This window comes from Pogona vitticeps, chromosome 2 (assembly GCF_051106095.1).
Source record: "Pogona vitticeps strain Pit_001003342236 chromosome 2, PviZW2.1, whole genome shotgun sequence".
NCBI lineage: Eukaryota > Metazoa > Chordata > Lepidosauria > Squamata > Agamidae > Pogona > Pogona vitticeps.
This window is the reverse complement of record NC_135784.1, coordinates 194514902-194533377: the sequence shown is the minus strand read 5'-3', so window position 1 is coordinate 194533377 and position 18476 is coordinate 194514902. Positions and strand designations below refer to the sequence as shown.

The 18476-nt window shown below is 43.5% G+C and overlaps 1 protein-coding gene across 1 annotated transcript in view; it reads left to right on the top strand.

Moving 5' to 3' along the window:
* Positions 1-582: 582 nt before the first annotated feature.
* The window catches only part of EPHA1 (EPH receptor A1), an 86396-nt gene continuing 68502 nt past the window's right edge, over positions 583-18476 (top strand). Inside the window, exons 1-2 of the mRNA XM_020815522.3 lie at positions 583-840; positions 18404-18471. Coding sequence (XP_020671181.3) covers positions 720-840; positions 18404-18471 — 189 coding nt within the window. The 5' untranslated portion in view covers positions 583-719. The remainder of the gene's footprint in view (positions 841-18403; positions 18472-18476) is intronic.

Below are 18476 nucleotides of genomic sequence, written 5' to 3'. Positions count from 1 at the left end.
TTCCTAACGTTGAGGAGCACAGACAGAGTGCTACTCCAGTCCTCACAGACACTGGCAAAACGTTAGGAAGAACAACCTTCAGAACACGGCCAAAGAGCCCGAAAAACCCACAACGACCAAAGAAAATATTATTTCAAATAGACGTAAAACTATGCAGACTTCCTGAATGTACCCTGCAGAAGTACTTTAGGTGAGTAAGGGGTTCTTTGTTTTTTTAAGCACATGCCCATTTCCTGTGTTCCTTCCCGAACATTTGGGGAAGCCCCTGAGCTCGTGGGAACAAGAACAGAAATGGAGGGAGGAGCCCCCAAGATGGCGCTCTGGAGCCACCGAGCGGGTCTGACCGAAGGCGAGCTCAAGAAGAACGATTCCCGGGAGGAAAGGTGGCTACCTTTAAGGTGAGCTTATTTGTCTGCCAGATGGGAAGTCCCGGGCCAGCCCCTTTAAAGCGGGGAAGCGGGCAAGGGAGTTGATTGGGAGAGAGAACAAGTTTTACCACTCCTCTGCCTTTGAGTCTTTCATCATAACTCAGGGCCAGGCGAGCTGGTTTTGCAATGCACTGAGCCCTAGTCAATCGGGCGGCTCTAGCGAGAGCGCCTCATGCCAAGGGGCAGCCTGCTCCCGGTGGTGCCCAGATGCCCAGGGCCTGTGGCTAGGCGACTGAGCAGACAGACAGGCAGCTGCAGCTGGACCAAAGCGGAGGGGCTGGGAGCAGCAGGATGGCTTCCACAGGGAGTATGGAGCCGAGGTTTCCTGGCCCCAAGGCAGCTCTCCCCTTTAAGCTCCTGCTCCTCCTCCTGCTCTGGGCTTCCCTTCCTCTTGAGGTGCCCGGGAAAGAAGGTAAGGGTGCCTTCTAGGAAACGGGGAGGCGGGAGAAGGGTCCTAGGTTTGAAGTTTGGGCTTAAAAGAGGTGGGCAGACTCCTGGGTAAAGTCGAGGGGAAGGGGGCATTTTTGCTCCCAGAGACTAAAAAAAGTGTAAAAGAAACACAAAAGAGGAGTCACTTTAATAGGGGACGGGGGGGGGGGTCAGAGGAACCTTGCAGGATGTGCACGGGTTTCAGGGGGAACCAGACGGGTGAGGAGTTAGGAAGGGGCGACTTTCCATGGTATCCAAAGAGCTTTGCACACAAGCATACATCACCTGGGGGAGTTGAGATTCACGCTGGCACACTTGCTAGTGAGCTGGGGCTTGGTGGCAGGAGCCAGGGGCAAAGCTGGATTCCCTGCAAAGTAAGGCGCCTTTCGTTATTCATATCAGAGCATTGCACAATTTGAAATCGTGGACGCACATGAAATATTGGCAAAATCGAAAACCGATTAGAATGTCAAGGCAGTCAGATTTTGACCAGAAGCACTTGAGAGGCATGCAGAAACTTTTCCTGGACTTCAGGGGGTCGGCGTCCAGTAGATGGGTTTGGTGCTGTTCCAGTGCAAGATTTCTGGAAGTAAAGGATTTGCCGGCTGCCCATCCTTGCATGAAACAGTCCTTAAGTGGAAGAGGTTACAGAGAGCCACGAACGGCTGACCTAGGAGGCTCATTTGTTCCCAATCTCTGTTCCTCCTTATGTTTTTCCCAGCTGGACAGGAAATGATGTGAAGTGGAGAACTGACAACTCCAGTAAATGGAAATATGCTTTTAAATTACTCATGGTTGGCCAAAATCAGCACTGCGCCTTGTGGCACGTTAAGGACTAGCAAATTTGATTCGATGCAAAATTTCATGGGATGCAGTTTGGGCTGGAGCGTGAGAAGAGGCGCTTTCCCCAACTCTTCCATCTTAGTCTTTAAAAACTGGGATTCATTGGTAATAGTGAAAGTTCTGGGTAAGCCAGGAACCCTGCATGCTGAATTACATTAGAATCTTATTGCAACCTTCTAAAATGTACTTTCTGTTTCCAAGTAGCAGTTAGTCAGGGTTGTTGGGCTGCAACTAGTAATTTCTCTGCTCCAAGTTGGTTCTCAATTATATGCTCCCACCCGAGTGAGACAACGCCCCCCCCCACACAGAGGAGGCTGCAATCATTGGGAAGATTATATGTAATGGTCAAAAAAAGGAAAAGTGTGAAACAGTAGGCTCCTCTGCTCCCTTCACTCTTAAATACGCCTAGTAAAATCTGGGAAAGAGCCAAGAATGGTTGTAGATTTTTGAAGGTTGAAATCCAGAGTTCTCATTATGTAAGAGCCTGCTCCTGCTTAGAAACCAATGCTCAAAAACCCTCAATTGCTTCCAACTACCATCTTTATTCGGCCATATTCTTAACAGTTTTAAATGTGCTTCTCGGTGGCACAGTGTCCTTGAGAAGCTCCAAGTGGGTGGTGTGCTGAGCCTCCCATCAATTTGGCATTGAAGGTTTCATCTGTCATGTTGAAAATCTAGCTGATGGTTCCATTCAAGAAAGGGTGGAGGGGAACTGCATAATTTGGATTTTTTAAATAACTGTCAGGGTATATGGCTTACGTGACTATTGGAAGATTTTTTTTTGCACTCCTTTTGAGGCTGGGATAATGGCTTTGGCTGCTAATTCTGCTCCAGGGATGCCTATTCACTTCTCCCAAAAGCAGATGCCAGACAAGGACTGTGAAACTAGTTTAAGATTATGATTTAGATCAGAGTTTGGAAATGTTCTTATTTGCAGGCTGAGAATTGTGGTCCAAACGTGTAATGTGTCTGGGTTAACTGGGATACCTTAGAGCTGATGGTTGTGAAGGAAACAGCAAAGCCTTGGTAATACCTAACACCACTCATTACAGTGGAAACGATTAAATTGGCTTGAGTTGGAGAATCTTAGTTTATGGGGCAGACCAAGCAAATTTACATTTTTGTTTCAGTAACTGGCATCATTCACTGGAATGACCTTTAGTCTCAAATTCTTGAAATGTTGACACAAACCATGACGAAAGACTGGACTAACAATTTGAAACGGCAAATTGTCAATTCATGATCAAGTTGAAAACATTCCATTTGTAGTGCAGAGTTCACCACTTTCAAAAGAACTTCAACCCGGAAGTTATGGGCACTTCTATATGAGATTTTTATCGTGCAACCATTCTACCATTCCATTCATGGAATGTTAAACTTTGTCCAGACAAAATCTTGTGTGCTTATAAACCTCCCATGCTTTCACTGTTGTGTGTGTGTGTGTGTGTGCGTGCGCACGCACATGCACACACACACGCACACGCACGCGCGCGCGCGCGCGCGCGCACACACACACACACACACACACACACACACACACACACACACACACACACGGTGCAGCTTTACCAAAATCCATCCAGAGCAACATTTCTGAAATAACTATCAAATGTTACTCATTGTACATAAATTCTAAGAATACCTTTGGAAAAACTAAGGATTAATAGCATTAGTTGGTGTTGCTTCCAAGCTTTGGTCCACTGTAGTGATGCTGATTAAGTCTGCAGGCTAATAATATGAACTTTTACAGCTTGTAAGGTGTTTCCCCCCCTCGATGTTGTAGACACCTCTATCCGGAAACCCATAACCAGCTGGTAATAAATAATTACATGTTTGGAGCTCACATGGTGCTTTTGTAGCTGCATTATTGGCATTCATCAGACCAAGCTGGTGCAATTGGAAAACTGTTCAAAGTTTAATTACTTTTAACCCCTTGACATTTTCTGTATTTTACATGTAAAGTGGTTCTTCATGCTTAAAAAACCAGGAGAGTTGTGCCACTGACTCCTTCCAAAGACAGCACTGCACCCTCCTCCCCCATCCTAATAATTCAGGCATAATGGCTGAAATCCACTAAGAAGTGGCAACAAGAGTAGGCCCGTTGAATCAGCAGGGATTTGGTGCGTAAACACCTTGTAAGTTTCATTGATTCAATGGGCCTACTCTAGCTGCTACTTTCTACTGGATTTCAGCTGTTAGTTTAAGAATGGAGATACTATGAAGTAGAATGAACGGTGTGTTATATTTAAAGAAAACAACTCTGGCTGATGGGTAATTTGAAAGCATATTTCCTGTGTCTCTATGTTGCCTACAGATGCCATCCCTCCCACCCACCCCACAACACAAATGTCTGAATCAGAAAACAGGATTGGCTTACAACCACATGCAGGTCTTCCTTCTCTAGAAACATATTGACCAACATGCTTGTTATGGCAAGAGCTACAAACAAACGAGTATAACAACTGTGACATGTAGGCAACCATCTTCCACGTGCCATGTATAGACTCTAAACACTTTTCACCCAAGGGTAGAATGGCAAGAACAACCCAATTGATTGTAATATTTGTTTCATTTGAAATGTGTCTTTCATACAGTTGACTCCAAGTGGTCTACATCAGTGGTCCCCAACCTCGGGCCTCCAGATGTTCTTGGACTTCAACTCCCAGTAATCCTGGCCAGCAGAGGTGGTGGTGAAGGCTTCTGGGAGTTGTAGTCCAAGAACATCTGGAGGCCCAAGGTTGGGGACCACTGGTCTACATGGCTCTCCTCCTCTCTGAGCGAGTGTTTCTGCCCAAGATCTTTAACTGAGATTAATAGCTGAATGGGAATTTGAACCCATGTTTCCTGAGTCCTGGTCTAATGTTCTAGTTGCTTCATCACACTAGTTTTTCAAAGGCCTTTGGGGCCTATATTGGAAATTTTACATTTTTAGACTACAACTCCCAGAATTCCCCCAGTCAGCATGCCCAGTAGTCCTGTTGGATGGCAGACTCTGGACACCGTAGTCTGAAAAAAAATTCCTCCCCCCCCCCCCGAACTCTGTTCTGGGCCCTGCTATATAGCTAATGTTACTTTTTCTGCCACCCTCCCCATACTGCTTGTTGTTCTCTAGCCAGGCCCAGCAACAAAACAGGGCCACCAGACTTTGTAAAGTCTCTAAGTGTGGAAATAATCCATCAGGGGAGACAGAAATTCCACTGAAATATCTCCTGCTCACCTGATGATCTAAAGAGGGGTTAAAGTCCAATTCCAAGTGCTGGATTGCCATCTGTATTTTGGAGACTGTGATCTTCAAATTGCAGCTGCCTGCCAGCCAAAACAAGACGTAGGAGTGGCATAGGAGCAGGTGTATCAGGAAACACTAGATATTTGGGTATTTTTGTTCTGGATGTCTATAGTTGCTTTATTCCATGGGTCTCTTCTGTCTGGCTTTTACACTCAGTGAGTGAAAAGGGGTCTCTTTGGCAGGAAACAGTAAGAGACTGATAGTTATATGCATATGCATTTCTGCTATGAAGAAATAGGCTATAAATATTTATAATTAGCAAATATATCTTCCAGTTACCTGTATTGGACATGTTACATTCACAGTGTTGGGATGTTGTTGTTTTTTAGTCATTAAGTCACGTCCAATTCTTCGTGACCCCATGGACCACAGCACGCCAGGCCCTCCTGTCTTCCACTGCCTCCCAGAATTTGGTCAAATTCATGTTGGTAGCTTCAATGACACTGTCCAACCATCTTGTCCTCTGTCGACCCCTTCTCCTCTTGCCTTCACACTTTCCCAACATCAGGGTCTTTTCCAGGGAGTCTTCTCTTCTCATGTGATGGCCAGAGTTTTTGAACCTCAGCTTCAGGATCTGTCCTTCCAGTGAGCACTCAGGGTTGATTTCCTTCAGAATGGATACGTTTGTCTTCTTGCAGTCCAGGGGACTCTCAAGAGCCTCCTCCAACACCACAATTCAAAGGCATCAATTCTTTGGTGGTCAGCCTTCTTTATGGTCCAGCTCTCACTTCCATACGTCACTACAGGAAAAACCATAGCTTTGAGTATGTGGACCTTTGTCAGCAAGGTGATGTCTCTGCTTTTTAAGACGCTGCCTATGTTTGTCATTGCTTTCCTCCCAAGAAGCAGGCGTCTTTTAATTTCATGGCTGCTGTCACCATCTGCAGTGATCATGGAGCCCAGGAAAGTAAAATCTGTCACTACCTCCATGTATTCCCTTTCTATTTGCCAGGAGATGATGGGACAAGTGGCCATGATCTTAGTGTTTTTGATGTTGAGCTTCAGACCATTTTTTGCGTTCTCCTCTTTCACCCTCATTAAGAGGTTCTTTAATTCCTCCTCACTTTCTGCCATCAGAGTGGTATTATCTGCATATCTGAGTTTGTTGATATTTCTTCCGGCAATCTTGATTCTGGTTTGGGATTCCTCCAGTCCAGCCTTTCGCATGATGTATTCTGCATATAAATTAAATAAGCAGGGAGACAATATACAGCCTTGCCGTACTCCTTTCCCAATTTTGAACCAATCAGTTGTTCCATATCCAGCTATGACTGTTGCTTCCTGTCCTACATATAGGTTTCTCAGGAGACAGATAAGGTGGTCAGGCACTCCCATTTCTTTAAGAACTTGCCATAGTTTGCTGTGGTCCACACAGTCAAAGGCTTTTGTGTAGTCAATGAAGCAGAAGTAGATGTTTTTCTGGAACTCTCTGGCTTGGGTTACCTTGCCTTAATAAATCGCTACCTGTTTTTCCTTTTGGAATGCCTTTTGAAGATGTTATCATCAGGGTCGGTTTGATTTAAATCAAATCAATTTAAATCACAATTTAAATTTAAAACATTGTTTTATTTAAATCATAATTTAAATCAGTCTTTAAAAGAAATTATTGATTCTTATCCACCCTGTTTATCATTATGAATGGATGCAACTCCTGGGCATGTCTAGAAGCTCAGTCACACAGAGAGTACATGGTGAATTTGTATCATATCTGTAGCGCACCTGCCCGTGAATGAGCAGACATTATTGTTGCTCAGCTGGATAGCAGAAGCACTGCTTTTTCACATACTTCGACTGATTTGCTTTGTTTAGTACGGTAACAAATTGCAAGACAAGTACAGTATGTTGTTTTGATATATTTCTAACCAGATGTACGAGCACCTTCTAAGTTTTTTATGTGAGTGCAAGTAACTGAGAAGAACATATGTCAATGTGTCATGTGGTAGGACAGTGGTTTCCAACCTTGGGCCTCCAAATGTTCTTGGACTTCAACTCCCAGAAATCCTGGCCAGCAGAGGTGGTGGTGAAGGCTTCTGGGAACTGTAGTATAAGAACATCTGGAGGTCCAAGGTTGGAGACCACTGTGGTAGGAGATCTGAAGTCGGTGATGCTGGGTATGACAGCATTGATACATAAAAGTGTTTCCTCCTTCCTGCACCCTTATCTACAGCAGGGTTAGAATGCACAGGGCAGAAAAGGGTCTAGTTTTTAAAAAGCACTTTTTGATCACCTCAGATTTTTGATCTAAGTTAGATAAGACAATATTTTTAGAGATAATAACAGCAACTCAAAGCTGATCCTTCTGGAATTTTCTGTCATGCTTTCTCAGCATAGTCTGGGTTCCCAGTCTTCACTTGATTGGAGATACAGTAGTGGAGCTTTTCGTGAGGGAAGTGGGCTTTGGGAGTAAATGGATCAGACAATGATTGCAACAAGAGAGATGGGTGGATGTAAGAGTGACTTCTTCCCAGAGATCTGAACCTGTGAATTAACTCTAATCCAACAAAAGTATGACTGTGACTTGAAAACCATTGTCCTTGAGACAGGGGAATGGGTTACATATTGCTGTTGTGCACCCTTTGCTGCCCTTGTTTTATTAAAGATACAGATCTTTTGATGAAGAAAAATACCCTTAGAGAGTTCTATTAACCTTCCAGCGATGCCCCAAATGGCTCTTGAAAAAGTTGTAGAAATGTTATGTATGGTCCTAAAAATTAATGCAACAGCATAGAGAGAGAGGATAGACAAGCCACAGCAGTACAAAAGAAAACATGGGCATGTTAACCATCTACTACCAGATCAACAGATGATGTAAATGCAGAGCTGCTGTTGTTTTGTTCAGTGCGTAGGAGTGTGAGGTCGGAAGTTCTTGGTTCAGTCCTTGACTTATCTGTGAACTCAGTTGATGGCCTTAGGAAGGCCACTGATCTCTCAGTTTCTCCTCTCCACTCCAGAGATCACGATTATGCTTTACCTTACAGGATTATTCTAAGAACTGCTGAGCAGCGGCAGAGGGTCCATTAGGGCAAAGCCAGCACTGCCCCCAACTCAAGCTGGGACAACCTGGTCCACTTCTGCCTGCCCCCTTAGCCACAGGCAGGGAGTCAAGAGCCCATATGTGTTCTTCCTCCTGCAAGAGGAACACCCGGTCTCATCATACTTTGTGTGGATGTGTATAAGGAAGCAAGAGGGGAAAGAAGGCAACAACAGGGGTTAGTTGGAGGCTTTTGCCACTTGGCTGTGCCCACTATTAAACGCTGTACCTTCCACCTCAATAAGCACAAAGGGGACCCGCTGCCACAGCAGCTAAGATTATGTCCATTAAGGGTGTGCAAGCCATCCATAGAAATACACCAAATACTGTGTAAGTAATTCCGCTTATTTCTAAACCAAGACACATTTGTCCATCTTGCAGTGTCAAATGTCTTTATTGACCCACACACGTAGCCCCTAATTCCCCCAAACTTTTGCATTTAAACCTCCTTATTTAACAGTGCTGATGACAGCAGCAGCAATGTTGACACTGGGATCCTTTAACCTAGAAAAGAAGATATATCTTCCCTGTTAGTCCACCCATGCCAGGACAAAAGGCCTTGGTGTCCCAAAAGAAATGTAGAATGTGTCCCCGATTTACACATAAGCCAAGTAAGCTACTGTTCAGGGCTTTGAATCATCTGAGGTCTCCAAACACCAAAAGAAAAACTACCAAAAAAATTACTGGATTCAAAAGTTTTACATATTTCACGTTTCATTTTTTGGGCAATCTGTGGGGGCCTCTTGAACTTGACATCATTTAGGTTCTCAGCTTGTTTTAATCCAGCCGAGGACAGAATTGAGGAAATGCCTGAGGAAAAGAGAGGAGGTTGTAGACAAGAACCAAAACGTGGGGTGAAGGGAGCATTTGGGAGTGGGAAATTATAGTTGAGCATGAAGAGAAAAGCAAAGACATGGATAACAAAAATTTCTGTGCACGTACCTTCACACTGAAAATGTTGTTTTAATAAGTCATGTTTCCATCATCCTGATGAAGTCAAAATGATTTCACAGTCCTGTCCTGTTGTCCACATTGCTCATATTACTGAGTGTTTGATCATTTTATCATACACCCTGCATTTGTAACTAAATTTCTCTGGTATTTGGCCTCAAAGATCATGCTAAAAGGTCATTTGCCAAAACTTTGTTGTCAGCTTAATTTTGTTCACATGTTAAGAAGCAGAAGCTGTCGAGTCTTTAGGAAAATAACCCATAATGCCATCCATATGCTTAGATTTCTTCTCTATAAGAATGATTGAATTCGTCTGCTGTTCTACCGGAAATGTGTTTTTGTTTTTCAAATGTTGGATATTTTTGCATACTCTTGTTTATAAATGGTTGTCATCTGCTGTTTTAATTGCTGTTTGTTATTGTACTTGATATTGTATTAAAATGTGGTGTCTCAACTCCAGGGGTTGTTGGATGGAGTGGATTTTCTAGATCCATTTCAGTCTGGCTTCAGGCCTGGTTATGGGATGAAAACTACTTTGGTCGCCTTCGTGGATGACCTATGCTAGTAACTGGAGAGGAGGAGTGTGCCCCTGTTGATTCTTAGTACCATAGGCCATGTTATCCTTCTGGTATGGGTCTTGGATAGATATGGGCCTGAAATGAATCACAAAGCAAAAAACAAAACAAAAAAACAACAAAATCATGAATCATGCTATTTTATGGTTCGTTTTGGAGCACTTTGGGGAACTGCACCTGGCCAGAAAGAAACAAAACACCAAATTATTACAGTGGTGCCTCGACTTAGAACCATTATCCGTTCCAGAAGATGGATGTACTGTAACTCAAAATGGTCGTAAGTTGAAGCACCATTTCCCATAGGAATGCATTGAAATGCAATTAATCCATTCTGACTGAAGAAAAAAATCACCCAAAAAAATCACTGCAAGACTCATTGGAAACACAATTAATCCCTTCCGGCTGAAGGGGGGGGAGAAAAGCAATCAAGCGTGCAAGACCCATTGGAAATGCACAGAAAACAAATGGAGCAGATTGGAAATGCAAAGAAAACAAAGAAAAAAGCAAGGGAAGCATACAGGACCGATCGGAAATGGGGCCCCCCCCAAAAGCAGCCAAACCCCCCAAGACCCATCAGAAATGGTGGGGGGGAAACAAAAAAAACAAACAAAAACCCCTAGACCCATCACAGCACAGAAACATAATCCCCCCAGCTCAAAACCATGCTGCAAAAACACCCAGAACATTTTTTTTAAGCAGAAAACAGCACCTTACCTTACCAGGCAGCCCAGAGCCTCCCTGCAAACACACACACACACATGTTCACTCAGAAGCAGAAGCGAGGCAGTCCCAAGCCTCTTCTGACACAAACTCTCTAACTGCTGGGGCGAAAGAGCTATAGTACAAAGAAGCAGCCTCGTCGCCACCTACAGTTAAATTTTTGAATTTCCTGCCTTTTTCCCCTGCCTTTTTTCTGTTCATAAGTGGAAGTTCCGGTCACAAGTCAAAGCAAAATTTTGCGGCCGGAGCTGGTCGTAAATCAAAATGGTCATAAGTAGGGACATTCATAAGTTGAGGCACCACTGCATCAGCATTGGCTTCATGGTTCATGTGGTTCATGACTTGTGGAGGTGGTAGAACAGCTCCTGCCCAAGTTAGAGATGCCGAACTTGCAGCGAGTCTTAAGCTGACTCTCTTTAACTATCTGCTAAAGAGCCTTTCCTGGGGGGACCTGCTTTAGGGGGTTATAATTTGGATGTCCCAAATCCAGTCTTCTCCAAATTTGGAGGGGGTAGGAAGGAGAGGCATCTGAGAATTCACTGTGAGTTTGGTGTCTCTAACTCATGCAGGGACTGTTCTATTGCTCCTGAATTACACAAACCCTGAAATAGTTCCTTTCATTGGAAAGTTCATGGCAGTTTGTGGCTTGTAGTTCATGAATAGTGACTAACCATGAGCCATCAGGAACTGCCGTTTTCTTGGTTTGTGCCTATCTCTAGTCTTGGGACGTGGTGGTGCTGCGGGCTAAACCGCAGAAGCCTGTGCTGCAGGGTCAGAAGACCAGCAGTCGTAAGATTGAATCCATGCGACGGAGTGAGCGCCCGTCGCTTGTCCCAGCTCCCGCCAACCTAGCGGTTCGAAAGCATGCAAATGCGAGTAGATAAATAGGAACCGCCTCGGTGGGAAGGTAACAGCGTTCTGTGTCTAAGTCGGCCATGTGACCACGGAAGATTGTCTTCGGACAAAACGCTGGCTCTATGGCTTGGAAACGGGGTTGAGCACCGCCCCCTAGAGTCGAACACGACTGGACAAAAATTGTCAAGGGGAACCTTTACCTTTACCTTTACCTAGTCTTGGAGGTACCATTTTACCATGTTTCAGATCCTTCCTGGATGGCTGAACTCAAGGTGGTGTCTCAGCACTCAGTCCTGTCCTCCATGCTATTCAGTTTCTACATGAAACTGCTGGGAGAGATTGTCTGGAGTGTTGGGCTTCAATGCCATCAGTATGCTGGCAACACTTAAAGCTGTCTCTCCTTTTCATCTGATTCCAAGAAAGCTATTTATGTACCTAGACCAGTTTCTGTTGTTAGTAATGGACTAGGTGAGGGCAAACAAACTGAAACTTAATCCGGACAAGACAGAGATGCACCTGGTGAGACAAAAGCCAAATTAGGTGATAGGAATTCAACCTGAACAACCCCTGAAAAGTCAGGTCCACAACTTAGGTGTGCTCTTGGACTCAACCCAGAACTTGGATACAGAGGTTTCAGGGGTGACCAGGAATGTATTTGCACAGTTAAAGCTGGTGTGCCAGGTGTGCCCGGTTCTTGAGATGTCTAATCTGGTCATAGTGACACATTCCTTAGTTACATTAGGATTAATGCAATGTGCTCTTTGAAGACGGTTTAGAAACCTCAGCTGGTTCAAAATGCTACAGAAACACTGCTGACTGGCTCTCATGTTAGGGAACATATAACTCTCTTACTATCATAGTTTTTCACTGGCTGGCTGCCTGTTTCCAGGCCCAGTTCAAAGTGCTGGTGATGATATGTAAACAGCTTGGTTTCCAGGCTGTCTGAAGGACTGTATCACCCTGAGGACACAGGACAGGGCCTTCTCTGTGGTTGCTCCCAGGTTTTGGAATGATCTGCTCCACAAAGCTAGTTCAGCCCCTTCCCTCTTGTCCTTCCGTTGTCAGGCAAGGATTTCCCTTTTCAAGCAGGATTTTAAGCAAATGGGGTATATGTTTTACAGGAATGCTATATTTATTGAACTTAGAGATTCTGAAATTTTTTAAAAATTGTTTTTAATTCTGTTTTTAGTGTTGAGAAATGTTTTACTATTTTAGTATAGTTTTTTATGGCTGTGGCTATTGTATAGTTTTAATTGTTGTGAACTGCTTTGGGCTCCCTATGGGGAGAAAGGCAGCATATAATTAAAGAAATGAAACGTAGCATAGTGTAACATAGCAAAACATTTAAGATCATAAACATGCTGCATTTTATCTCTGTGAATTCAGTGGAAACTACAGTATTTGGCTGAATGGTGGCATACGGATTGGTAAAATGAACAGTCCTATGGTAATTCCAGTGCCCCTAACCATTGGCTATGCTGGCCACAGCGGAGAGTCACAATCTGCTACCATCTGGAGGGCCACCCATTCTCCAGCTGTGTTCTAGATTCTGTTGTCATGTGTGGAGCTTTATAAAAATGTAAACAGAGGTTAAATGATAATGAAGTACTAAATAAAGTTAATTATGTGCAAAAGAAGGACAATGACAAGTCACACCTGCGTTAAGTGGAGGTAATGTAATAAGGTATGCTTGATAAATTAAGTCATGTAATAGGCAGGGAAATGATTGCCTCTTTTCAAATAGAGACAGATGAATAAAGCTGCTAAAGAGAGCACTTTGTACATCTGATGAAGCAGACTTTAATCCAGTGCTTCCCAACCTTGGGTCCCCAGATGTTCTTGGACTACATAGAAATCTGGGCCAGCACAGCTAGTGGTGAAGGATTCTTGGGAGTTTTAGCCAAGAACCATTGCATTGCTCTAATCCAGGGGTCTCCAAACTTTTCAGTATAAGGGCCATATCATATATTTTGCACATTTTCGAGGGCTGGAGGAGGGAAGGTGGAGCCAAGCGATTCCCCACCTGTGCTATCTTTACAAAGATAGTGGGGGTGGGGGATTGCTTAGTTCAGACTTTGTCCCTCTTCCTATCTCCGCCTGGGCATAGGAAGAGGAGGGAAAGAGGACCCAAGTGATTTCCCACCCCCGCTGACAGCTTGGGTCTCTCTTCCCTCCTTTTCCTATGCCCAGGTGGAGATAGGAAGAGGGGCAAAGCCTGATCTACGCGATCCCCACCCGTGCTGTCTTTGCAAAGACAACTCTGTGTGTGTGTGTGTGTGTGTGTGTGTCTGTGTGTGTGTGTCTGTGTGTGTTTGTGTGTGTGTGTGTGTCTGTGTGTGTGTCTGTGTGTGTGTGTAGGATCGCCTGGGTCTCTCTTCCCCCCTCTTCCTATCCCCAGGCCAGATAAAAAGGCGAGGCCAGCCGGATGTGGCCCGCAGGCTGTAGTTGCGAGACCCCTGCTCTAATTCATAGAGATGTGTGTCTACTGTGTTTGTATTAGTTTCCAAGGCAGTGCTGTGATTGGAGCCTGTCCTCTCTGGAACAGAGTATAAGACAACTATATTATCCTGTAAATGACTCTAATGTGTTACTCTTTGCAGTTTTTGTCATCGCTATACATATGAAGAAAACCAAAGAAAGTTTGTAGTAAAATAATAGTTTAACCCCTTCCTCAGAGAAAATCAAAGTTTAATTAAAGCAAAATGAAGTTACAATTACAGGCAGGTAATTACTTTTGCACCAAAGTCTCTTAGAAAAATAGGTGTAAATAAATAAACATAGCAATAACTTTGAGAAGGGTAATCTGAGTCAGGGCCTCCCATGTAAATTGTAATTTAAAGTAAAGGAGAGGAAAGAATGAAATATTGCAGCAGCATAATCCAGGGAATTAGAGAAGGAAATAGAAGAGATGAGTGAGAAGAAGAAATGAAAGGAATGGAAAGCCTTAGGCTATTAGAAGGAAAATGAATAAAAAGTCTGGACCCAGAGGTGGAAAGCACATGCATGTGTGTGCACACACGCACACACACACACAGGCACACACACGCACGCACACATGCACACACACACAAAGGCCACTTCTAGTAAGAAGGAGCAAAAGAAAAAGAAACAGAATTTTCTATGAAGAGATAAAATACAAGAGAAGCTATGCTGGTCATGAGATTAGTTCCAACACTGATGTTATGTCGATACCTTTACTATTAATAATAATGTGCTGTCAAGTCAATTCTGCCTTGTGGCGGCGGATAATTGGTTACCATTTCTTTCTTCAGGGGTCATCCTAGGCTTCTGCAGCTTGCCCAAGGCCACAGAGGCTGGCTCTATTTGTAAGAGGCACAATGGGAAATTGAACTATCAACCTCTGGCTCCTCGGCCAGATATCTAAACCACTGAGCAATTTAAACAATATAAAAAAGCACAACATTTGCAGGCTTTCACAATGAAAAAAAAACCTCCATCAGATAACGACATTACAAAGAAGCAAGGGAGAAGCTCAATTGGTCTGCCTGCTGTCAGTGGATTTGAAGGGAAAGAAGTTGTAGAAGTGACAGCAGGGCTCAGTGGGTGTTAGATTTCACACTACATGGTTCTTAGATTTGCTAGGTACAAACCAAACCATAAAAGTGATAAACTTTCTTGAGATTCCATTTTGAAAATGCAGCAACCCCCTTAGTACTTACTGGATCAGTATGTCAAGAGAATTTGGAAACCGAAGGCCCAGGTGGCATTAAATCCTGTTTTTCTGGTGCATGGCAGTGTCTGGATAGGACCTACCTGGACACAAACTCTGTATGTGCCTCCTCTCTCCATGCAAAGAGAGCCTGTATAGAGTCTATATCATCTTCACAAGGGGCCAAAAACAGGGTCCAAATATGCTTATCAAAAGTATGTTGAGTGTGACAAGAAGAAAGAGGAGGCGGGTGGGTGTGAGAAATGGCTGCATTGGAAAGAGTCACTCTGAATATTTATGTACCTATCTTCGTGGGAGGGGAAGAACTAAAGATGAAGTAAAAATTGATAAACTGAAAAATCAGAAGAAGAGTCATACTGAAGATTGACCTATCCCGGAAAAAATGGAGATGACTGAAAGGGAAGGAAGAAAAGAACAGCAAAGCTCAAGATTGGTAGAGAGTAGACACAATCAAGACTAGAGGTAGATAATGGCAAGGTGCATGTTAATGTTGAGTAAACAGATGAGTAGTACAAAATTCAAAGGCGGAAAGGGAAGTAGGAATAAGAGGTAGGAGGAATGTGACAGGGAGGGAGAGAAAGAGAGAGAGAGAGACTACAATATCACCACAGCCTGTAAGGCAGGGTGGATAGAAGAAGGAAGATGAGCCGTGGGAAAGGGTGGCTAGGGTTTCACAGCAGGGAAGGCCTACAGTCATTATCTGCCCCTTTGACGCAGTCGCGGCTGTTTACATGCTATAGAGTGAACCTAAGGGGAAAAAACAGCTCGCAGTGTAATGACTGAGCTTCCCAAACCACAGTTTACGAACTGGTTTCTAATCAGGGCTGCAAACTGTGGTTTGGTGCTGGCTATGATTAGTCAAAATGCAGGTGCAACCATAAAGTTTCCCATGGGCCCAAAATGGAAGGCAGGAAGAGGGTGCCCACACGAAAAGCAACGGAAGCAGGAAAAGTTTAAGCCTACAAGGCACTCTTGGTTTAATCCCCTAATCATTCTTAAGTTTTTCGCCAAGCCAAAATAAAATTGCCAGCTGAAGTTTTAGTGAGATTTAAGCTTAAATGCCACACAGTCTTTCTTCAAAGAGTTACCTGTGTTAATTTGCTTCAGTCTGAGTAACAGAAACCAAACAGAAATCAAAACGCAGGAACTGGGGCATCTTAAAGACTTATACATCACATCCACTGTGGCTTAGAAGCAGATCAGATCACATTATGCCAAGTAGATTGATACGAACTACTCTTAAGTGCACGGTGTATGCTTGCTCTATCTTTGTGAGGCATTTCTTATGGTTCTTGCTGCTGGTTAGTTCCCTGAGGCAATACTAATTGATTTGTTGCTGGTAATTTGTCCCTGTCACTCTTCATTCCTGTGCCTTGATAAGACTCCTGTGTGCTGGAGGTAGTCGGCCTTGGTGTCAAGGTATCACTTTTCCATCCTGTTAAATCCCAGATAATTTTAGGTTTATTTTGGGATGGTTTTTGATGCTGTAGTTCATGGTGGCTTTTTTCTGAAGGATTCATCTATTCGTGTGAGCAGCAGTGTTGAGTCCCTTTTATGCTATGCTTGGCTAGTGCAGTTTCGGTGATTTACAGTGTATTTTTTTTTAAAAAAATCCATGTCCATTATTTGCAGATTCAATGAATATACTTGCTTGGAAAAAAAAAAAGAGAGGTTAGAATCTGCAACAAGGACTTCATTGTGTCTAGAGCTCCCCAATAAGTTTCCCCTGCTTGCTGGGTTTGTAGTAGAACCCATAAGAAATTGTACTGAAAGCTGAAACAAGTCAATATCAAATATTTTCCATGCAGATTTAGAAAGTGGGATTTCTAAATCAGAATGTTGTTTGTATGCCCCCCCCCCCCCGATTCCCAAGTATTCAGCTTGGGGGTATCTCTTGATATTATAATCTGTTGATTTCAGCAGTTGTAGTGGACAGTGTATCAAAGACCAAAGAACATTGTGGAGGTCCCACTCCATCAAAGCCTTCAATAGAGAGAACAGATGGAAAGTGTTACAGAGTAGGCTCAGGAGAGGATTTGGGTTTCAACACAGTATTCAAAGCCCTTCTTTTCCCATGAAGACACTCTCTACCAGAGGAGGAACAGAGTTGTTTTAGGCCTGGAACTAGAATTGTCTGTTTCCTTTCGATTAGAAGTCTCTTAACTAACTGAGTAAAACTAGAGGGAAAACACCGACACATTCAATAGGTCTATCATGAGCTTGTCCATGTCCACATGGCAATGTGACCTCCATGGTTTATCTTTCTCCACCCACTTTGGATTGCTCTGAAAATACTGTTGTGTTAGCTATCAAAGGCTTGATATTAGTTGTCCAGTGTTGGGGGAAAGTCATGAGAGATGAAATAACAAAGTACAGTACATTTCTTACCAATTAATTTACATTTCTAGTGAATATTTAGCAGCTTTTCCAACTGAGAACTCTTGACTATCTTCAAGGGGTAAATTATTTTCTGCTCTACTTGTTAGAATCAGTAAATCTTATATTGACCTTCTCCACATTTCTCATAGAAAAGGAACAGAACATTATTATGTTTCTAGCCATTTAGATAGTAAAGGAGGAAGGAACCCACACATTTTCCAAGGGGAAGCAGTGTTAAGGGGAACAACAGTGGCAGCTACTGACAATTCTGATGCTTGTTACCCTCTGCTATGATATCCAACTGAGTCCATCTGCCAGTGGAAAAATCACTATTGGTAAAACAAGTTTCCTCCTCACTGCTGCTTCCCAGATTCTCTGTGCATCCCAAATTTGCTCCATGATTGTAATCTCTGAGGCAAGTTAGGGAACTTCCAAAGCAGTTAGAGTAGCTGCTTCCTGGAGTAGGCGAGCAGAAATCCACCCGCCTTAATAGATGTCACATGTTTTTATAATCTCCCCCCCACTATGTCTTTCCTATCTAACCATACTGATCATGTTTGGTCTGTAGTTCATTTTGGTCCTTCCTCAGGTGTCTCTGATTCTGAAATACAACTTCATCTCCCCAACTGTTGTCAGGTACAGGGCACAGATGAGGCAACAAGCTTCCCTTAGCAACTAGATGTCCAAACAAGGAGGATGCAAGTGATATTGCAGCTACAGTATATGGAAACAATGGCATAGGAACGGCTCTCTGGGATCACATGATTCTCAGGACTAGGCACCTACGTCTGAATGCCACTTGCTTGCATAGACTCGAGTAGGATGATGTCCTTGCATTCAAGGAGGGCAATGGTTAAACTCACTGGAGGAGTCTAGTGTTCAGATCCCCACTTGGTTATGGGTTATGAAGCTCACTAACCTTGGGCTAGTAGCCACATTCTGTCAGCCTGACTAAATGGAGAGAGTTGATTCTCAGGGGCCTGTGGATCAAGGTAGTTGGTTGTAGTAGACAATCAAGATAGTAGAACTTTGTTTCCCAGAGAGGAATGAACCAAAAGTTATGATTTGGCTTCAGTTAAGCAACAGGAATTCAGCCATTAAATAACATAACACTTATTATATAAACACTGGACCTCATAGCTCTTGTGTTGTTGTCTTGAAATTCTAGACTTTGATACCTGTCCTTCTAATCATTGTTTGCATTTTGATTTTCAGTGAATCTTTTGAACACGAACGTTGCCCAAAACGAGCTAGGCTGGTTACCAGATCCTCCAGAATCTGGGGTAAG